Source organism: Chrysochloris asiatica, unplaced genomic scaffold (genome assembly GCF_000296735.1).
Source record: "Chrysochloris asiatica unplaced genomic scaffold, ChrAsi1.0 scaffold00341, whole genome shotgun sequence".
In the NCBI taxonomy this organism is placed as follows: Eukaryota; Metazoa; Chordata; class Mammalia; order Afrosoricida; family Chrysochloridae; genus Chrysochloris; species Chrysochloris asiatica.
The window spans coordinates 508288-516506 of NW_006408859.1; the positions used below are offsets into that span (position 1 = coordinate 508288).

The following is an 8219-nucleotide window of genomic DNA, read 5'->3' on the forward strand; positions in this document are numbered from 1 at the left end:
ACTCGACCTGGCTTCAATAACTGCATGAACAGAGCTCAACCGAAGAAGAAAGAAGAGGAAAAAAGTGTCATCTGATACAATTTGATAAACTTGACCTACACCTATAAATGCAGTAGCTCAAAAGAGGAAACAAATCCCTACTGCAAGAATTATTCCCACCCCCTCCACACAAAGAGTAGACAGGGAAGGGCAACTTGGACATTGGCTACCCAAAAATGGGGGGAGGGATACAAAGGTAAGAAGTGACTGGCTTACAAGCTTTCAAGAGAGAACCTAGATCCAGAGGGTGTGGAGGAAGGTAAAGTCTCCAGTGGATAGTATCCAGTCTGTCCAGGAAAGGCTGATGAAATGAAATGCAGATGGGTCTCTTGTGATGCAATAGTGATTAATTGTTATCAGGACTGATTGTGAGGGTTGGAAATGTAAAGGTGGACGTTTTATAGCAAGGAAGGGAGTGATTAACTTTTCAGTCTAGGAGCTGAGGGCCTTGGGACCATCAATGGAGAAGAGCAGAGAGCAGGACCTTAACCAGAGAAGCAGTGAGGCCTGAGATGGAGGCATAGAAGATGATGTAAATAGATGGAGTGGCCGGGGACTTGAGATCCAGAGAGGGAAAGCGGCTGTGTGCGGAGGACTGTCAGGAGTAGGGCAGGCAGGCTTGCAGGTTGGGTAATGACGCATGGACGGTATGGTAACTATGGCACTGAAACGATGTATGATAGAATGAATGTAAAACTAATGTTCTCCCATGAATTCACACAATTCACAATAAAACATTTAAAAATAATAATAATGAATTGTATTTATGTTGTTAAGTTTCATCAAGTTGGTTATGACTCAGAGTGGCTGGTAGATTTGAACTACCAACCTTGTAGTTAGCAATCCAGTACTTATCTATCCTATAGCACCATACCAGGATCCCTAAATTATATACCATATATAAGATTATTCTGTATTTTGTATACATACTTTGTTATATTAAAGTAACTGCAAAATATTAAATGTCTTTTATAAATCTGATCAGGAGCTCTGGTAGCGTAGTTATGAATCAGGCTGGTAACCTCCAGGTCAGCAGGTCAACACTACCAGCCATTCCATGAGAGAAAGATGAGGCTTTCTGCTTCCGTAAAGATTTACAGCCTCAGAAACCCAATGCAGGATCACTATGAGTCGGTACCAACTCCACGGCACACCATTACCACCACCATAAATCTGATATTTAGAATATTACATTAGGAAACAACCAATTATGCAAAAATGGTCCATGTTTATTTTGATCCTGGACCTAATCCAGCCTGCTGCTTATTTTTGTAAATGAAGTTTTACTAAAACGTAGCCAGGTCCATATATTTGTGCATTGCCTATGACTGCTTTGATGGTACAGTGGCAGAATTGAATCATTATGACAGAGATGGCATGGCTTACAAAACCTAAAACATGTACAGAAAAAGTTTAGAGGACTGTTTCGTGGTCTAGACCTATTACTGTTATCACAGAACTGTTTTGATATTTCAGTACGCGATGGTTCAGCACATGCTCTCACCATCCCCGGTGGAACGGCCTGAAGCTACAGACATCATTGAAAATGCGGTATTTGAAGACTTGGAACTTCCAGGAAAAACAGTGCTCAGACAGAGGTCTCGCTCCTTGAGCTCATCCGGAACAAAGCACTCAAGACACCCAAGCACCTCCAACAGTCCTTTGCCAAGCAATTCGTCTTAAATTGTGCTGGTGACCCTAGCAGGTAATAGATAGCCCACCTCTCTGGAATATGGCTTTCCAAAATTGAGGACTTGAAAATTTGGATCTTTGCTCAATCTTATTTTTTGGACTACCTTTTCTAAGTCAAATTTAAACTGGATTTTGGGGCATAGCCTAATTTGAGCCAACTCTTGATTTTTGCTGCATTCCAGCAGAAGACTGTCACTAGACTTTTCATGTGCAGTCCTTTTTCTTCACTGGTCTCTTGAAATTGGCTGGCCAAACTCACTAGCCCTCGCCTTTTGCCTAGGGAGGTTGACTCAATCCCTAAAATATATGGAGAGAATTAAAATGGAAATATTTTTATAGTACAAAAGAACAGCAGTCCCCATAGCTGCTAATATATTACGTTAGAAATACGCTTCCTAGAAATAGGACGATGATTTTGAAACTGATTCTCAAAAGCCTTGACTCCATTTTGTTCCTGCTGGGTAAATTAGTAATCTGCACTATTTTGGAAGACAAATAGCACAAATTACATAACGGGTTATGTGTATAGCTAGTTTTATAGTGATATTTGTAGCATTAAATAGCTTTATTCCTTAGACGGTTCTAGGGAAAGTTTCAGAGCTTTTTGTACTTTTACGTCCAATAAAGGAAAACTGAAACTTTTTAATGTAAATGGTCAAAAGTTCTCGTTTGGGGAGGAAAAAAAGCCGTAGTAAGAAATTAATCCATATTTTAACTAACTTCTTCCTTTATGGACTTTTTAAACCTAATGAAATCTTAAATGTCTTATATGTAATCTTCTAGGTTGGCACTTCCCCCGAACTGATTCTAGATAGCAGTGTAATCATCTAACTTGACTACCTACCATGTTTTCATTTTTCTCTGTACATATGTGTATTTTTTATTTATAAAAATCCTGAAATCAATCCATTTGGGTTGGTGGTGTACAGAATACACTTCAAGTGTGTTAACTATTGTGACTTCTTTCAAGTCTAAATGATTTAATAAAACTTTTTTAAATTATGCTGGTTGACTCTTGTTTTGTGAACTTAGCCCCAAAATGGTACATTTTCACATTTTTCAGATGGCTGTCACGGGTCTAGGGAAGGACTGTAATCCTACTCTTAAGAAAATATATCCCTAACCTTTTCCAGACAGGTGGCTTCTCTCTTATTTCCCAGAGACTTGACAGAACCATGTCTTATGAAAAACTAGCCAAGAGACATTTTCTTGGTGCCTGCTCTGTGCCAGGGACTAGCAACAGAAAGAGGACGCTGCACTAAGGAAGAGCTTACAAAGAGACAGGGTATGGCCATGCGAGCTGTGCTGGTCTCCCAGGCCTACCTACTTCTGTACGGTCCATCTGAGATGCACTGTGGGGAAGCATGTGGTATGTCAGGCTGCCTAGGCACATACTAAGGAGCTCTGGTAGCGTAGTGGTTACGAATCGGGTTGCAAGCCACAAGGTCAGCAATTCAAAACTACAGCTGTTACGCGGGAGAAAGCTGAGGCTTTCTGCTCCCGTAAAGATTTACAGCCTGGGAAACCCTATGCAGGGTCACTATGAGTCGGAAGCGACTCCACAGCACATAACAACAACAACAGGCACACACTGGCTAGACACATCCTGTGCTGAAATGTGTGTTTATTTTTATTATAGAGACAAATGTACCCCTTTGACCTGCCCCATGAAGATAAACACTTCATAAGTATTCGTACACTGTATCCAAACTCTCAGTTTTGCTGAGTCGTGTCCGACTTCCCAAGTTGCACTTGGCTCCTGACCATTCATCCCTATCTCCTTTGTCCATTAGTCTGCCTGCTTCAATTGCTACCCCTGACTTCCTCTTCAGGCTTATGCTATCGATTTCTTCCCAGCTTCCACCCTAGTCTGGCCTAGCTGAAGAGATTTTGGCCCTCACAACACCCTGGGAGGTAGCCCTGGCAGATGGTATTATTACTGCTCTCTCTTTTGGATGAAAGTAAGGTCCAAGTGGTACTGTGGCTTGCTGGGGATCACAAAGTCAGCAAGTAGCAGAAATAGAACCAAAGCTTCAGGTATTTTGATTCCAAGTCAGTGTTTTTCTACTCGCTTATACCAAGCTGCTTAAGAATTGATAAAATCTTCTTGTTATCAAGTCAGTTCTGAGTCACAGTGACCCTGTATAAGGTTTCTGAGGAGGAGCTAGTAGGTTTGAACCACCGACCTTGTGATCAAGTGCTTGTGGTCCTGCAGCACTACCCCAGCACTTTCAGGCATTCTTTCATTTCTGGGTATATCATTGCTCATCCCAACCCTAAGTGACAGAGTAGAGCTGCCCCATAGGGGTTCCATGGCAATGATCTTTGAGGAAGCAGAATGCCAAGTCTTTGACTCACAAAGTCACTGGTGGGCTCAAACCATCAACCTCAATAGCACCTAACAACGACATGTCATTGCATGGGGCGTTAGGTGGCTAGGCCAGCAGCACCCACCCAGCAAGTCTGTACCAATAACCAGAATGGAGTCTTGTGTACTTCACCCAGAGCACTGTTCAGTGACTACAATTCCCACCTGCCCATCAAACAGTGTTGCTGTTCTGGCTTCTTTCCAAGCCTCCTCCCTCGTCTCTGCTTTGAGCTCTTTGTAAGTCACATCATTGTGAGGCCACAGAAGTCAGCAAATCAGCAAGTCCACAGGGCAACGCCCTCAGCCTTGTCTAACTTACCAGAGAAACTGCTGCTTGCAATCCCAGGCACATCTACCAGAAAATCTGATACTTGATTAAATATTAGAGGAATTAAACTTGGGAAATGTATACCCTGGAAATAGCTGCAGCTATAGGAAAATGAGGAGGGGGAAAAAAAGCCAGTCACTGTAATAAATGTTCTGAAAAGATGGTTTAACAATCCTGATGCTAATAACAGGTAAGTTTCAAATTCTGGAATTTTCTGAAGGAAATGGACATTATGCTGTAATTTAAATGAGAAGAGAAATGGGCTGGGAGACTGGTTGTTGTTAAATGCCCTTGTTGTCATTGTTAGGTGCCATCGAGTCGGTACCAACTCATAGCAACCCAATGCACAACAACAAAACACTGTCTTTAAAGGAGACCTGGTGGCACAATAATCAAAGCTCTTGCTGCTAACCAGAAGGAGGGTAGTGGTTCAAACCCACTAGCCACTCCTCAGGAGAAAGAAGTTGTAGTCTTACTGTGTGAAGATTTATAGCCTTGGAGACATCATGCGGTCAGTTCTAATTACCTATAGGGTCACCATGAGTTGGAATGGACTCAGGGGCAGTGGGTTTGGGGAGTTTACTCTCCCTTTGCCTCCTACTAGCAGACATGAACTACTAGGATGCTTGTTGTTAAGTGCCGTCGAGTCGATTCCGACCCATAGTGACCCTGTATAGGGTATCCGAGGTGCAACTGGTGAGCTTGAACTGCCAACCTTGCAGTTCAAATGACTTTGCAGTCTGGCACATGAACCCACAGCGCCACACCAGGACTCCTGGTTCCAACCCATAGTACCCCTGTATAGGTTTGTCAAGGAGGAACTGGTAGGTTTATCCTGCCACCTTGCAGTTCAAACCAACACTGCAGTCCAGCACAGAGGGGATTTTTCATATTGTTTCTCGCTGACACTTTTCTGGATAAATTTGTAACAAAACCAATTTCTATGGCATTGATTTTTCCGAGGAAGTAGAGACAAGTTGCCACTCAGTCTTTGTTGTTAATTTGTAAAGTGCCAGAGAGTTGGTTCCGACTCACAGTGACCCTGTACAGGGTTTCCAAGGAGCACCTGGTAGATTTGAACCACTAACTTTATGTTTAATATAGTTCAATGCTATCCAACAGTACCACACTCAGTCTCATTCCTAGAGAAATCAAAGACTAAGCAGCAACTTTAGATTTTTTTTTGGACCACCTATGGAATCCCGGCATGGTGCTGTAGGATAAGCACTGGGTTACAAACTGCAAGATTGGCAGTTCAAACTCACCAGGTGTTCCTTGGAAACTCTATACAGGGTCACTATGCATCACAACCAACTGAATGACAACAACATCATGGAGACATTGGGAGCACAGTGGCTCTGTAAGTTAAACACTGGACTGTGAACCATAAGGTTAGCAGTTCAAGCCCATGAGCCACTCCATGGGAGAAAAATGAGGCTATGTGTTTCTGCAAAAATTTACAGCCTTGGAAACCCTATGCAGGGTTACTATGAGTCAGAACCGACTTAACAACAACATGGGGACACTTGCTAGCCCCATTGTTAGCTGCAGTTGAGTCAGCCCCCAACTCATGATCATTCCAAATATAACAAAAATAAATTCTGCCTAGTCCCACACCATCCCTTAAATTGTTGTGTATTGGACTGATGTGACTCATAGGGTTTTTATTGGCTGATTTTCAAAAATCACCAGGCCTTTCTTGATAATCCATCTTGGTCTGGAAGCTCCGTTGAACCTAGTCAGCATTATAACAACATACGGGCCTCCACTGACAGACAGGTGGTGGCTGCACATGAGGTACAGTGGCCAGGAATCCAGCCCAGGTTCCCAAGTGGAAGGCAAATCGAGGATTTGACACTGACATAGGTTTGCTTACAGATACTTCCTGCTGGAGATTTAATCTCTGCAACTACAGTATGTGCCACCAGGTGGCGCATTTTTCAACGTCCGCCGCGCAAGAAGTAGAGAATTGACTGAGATAAAAGTTTATGTTACATATAAGCATCCACAGCGTAGTGGTTACGAATCGGCCTGCTAATCTCACGGTCAGCAGTTCGAAACTACCAGCTGTTCGGCGGGAGAAAGATGAGGCTTTCTGCTCCCGTAAAGATTTACAGTCTTGGAAACCCTGTACAGGTTCATTATGAGTCGGAACCGACTCCACGGCACACTACCACCACCACCATCCCCTCTCCCAGAACCCCCACACACATATAGTTGACTGATTTATAGAAACAAGAGATTGAAAAATTCAAGCATATCAGGATGACTTAAAGCAATAAACACAGGCGCAATGTTCCCTGGCTACTTTATGACTGAACTTCTGATAACCCTTGGCATCCCTGATATTATAACCAAGTTGGAACATTATTTCTGACTTTGACTCTCCAGCATAACATTTCTGCCCTGTACTGATTCTGATTCCTTCCTGCTCCTGGGGATTAGGAGAAGGTTGGAGAAAGCAGAGGGAACAGCCCACGTGAAGATTTGTTGGGGAGGGAAGAGGTGAGAAAGAGAACTCTCAATGTGGAGGTAGAGAAAAGTGGACCAATTTGAGAATTATTTCTGAGCCAGGGTCAGGACACTAGAGTTAACTGACTATAGAATCAAGCTCCTGAGTTTCTGGCCTGAGAACTTCAATAGAATCCAAAAGAAGAAAGAAAAAGTGGTTTCGAGACAGAGGAAATGGCATGTGTTCCTTTTTGAAAATGATGAGGACTGGGGACTCTGTGGCAAAAAGTTAAGAGTTTTATACTGGGGAAAATGAGAAGCCATTGAAAATGTCTGACCCGAGGTAAGGCACATCATCAGGTACTCCAGGATGAGAATGGAAATTGATGAAGAGCAATGACCACAGTGTAGAAAGAGTTGGAGACAGGAAGCCAATCTTGAGGCTACAGCCTCTATCCAGTCAGAGATCAAAGGGCCTGAGCCAGGTCAGTGGGATTTGGAAGGCACCCCTTGTCCAGTGTTCTAACCAACCCAGAGGAGGACCCTCGATTGCTGCCCTTTAGTGTTGAGTTTTGAAGGATTTTTTTCAGGGGTAGTTCAGTGTGAGGGTCCCTATTTGAGAAGAACCTGCTGTCTTCCAAAATGGCAATAGCTTTCAGACAGCAGCCAGAGAACACGGTGAGACACAACGACAGTCACGTTGAGATCATTGCTTCCTCCTTCGCTAGCAGGGTTTGGTAGCACGCAGCTCAGGAGCCTAAGAGAATTTCCAGAAAGACTTCCAGAGGGAGTGAAAGGGGGTGATTGCGAAAGGTAATGAAAGGGACTGTTTTCATTCCAAAATGACCATAGCAAGAAGTACTCAGGAGCCTGGCAGGATAAATGAAGATCCATTCCTACTATGGATTCTTGTTGCAGAGGAAACCTACCAGCCACTGCCTAGCAGTGTTTATCTTACAGTGCCAACTAGGTCACCCTACTGTGGATTTGTTGTTATTGTTAAGTGTAGTCAAGTCAATTCCGACTCATAGCGACTCTTAGGGTTTCCAAGGAGCAGCTGGTGCGCTTGAACTGCCAACCTTGTGGTTAAAACTGACCTTGCAGTCCAGCGCTTATTCTATAGTACTTAGTATGCAACTATTAAAGCAAATACGTCAACAGAATAAATGGAATTATTTTAAAAAAATTTATTAAGCAAAAAGCGACAAATGCTAATTGTAGAAAACAGCTCTTCTGTGTGTTTCAATGAAATATTCTCAGGAGCATAGAGAAAGCTTTGAAAGGAGCCACACAACGCCACACAGCGTGCCTCAGGGAGAAGGTTATTAATTTCAATATATA

The 8219-nt window shown here is 43.0% G+C and overlaps 1 protein-coding gene across 2 annotated transcripts in view; it reads left to right on the forward strand.

Moving 5' to 3' along the window:
* EIF2AK3 (eukaryotic translation initiation factor 2-alpha kinase 3) overlaps positions 1-2733 on the forward strand; it is a 141552-nt gene extending 138819 nt beyond the window's left edge. The window contains exon 17 of one of the 2 annotated variants that reach the window (XM_006875852.1): positions 1516-2641. In XM_006875852.1, coding sequence (XP_006875914.1) covers positions 1516-1722 — 207 coding nt within the window. In that variant the 3' untranslated portion in view covers positions 1723-2641. Of the gene's footprint in view, positions 1-1515 lie in introns of both variants that reach the window. The other variant, XM_006875853.1, reaches the window with a different exon arrangement.
* The last annotated feature ends 5486 nt before the right edge of the window (positions 2734-8219 follow it).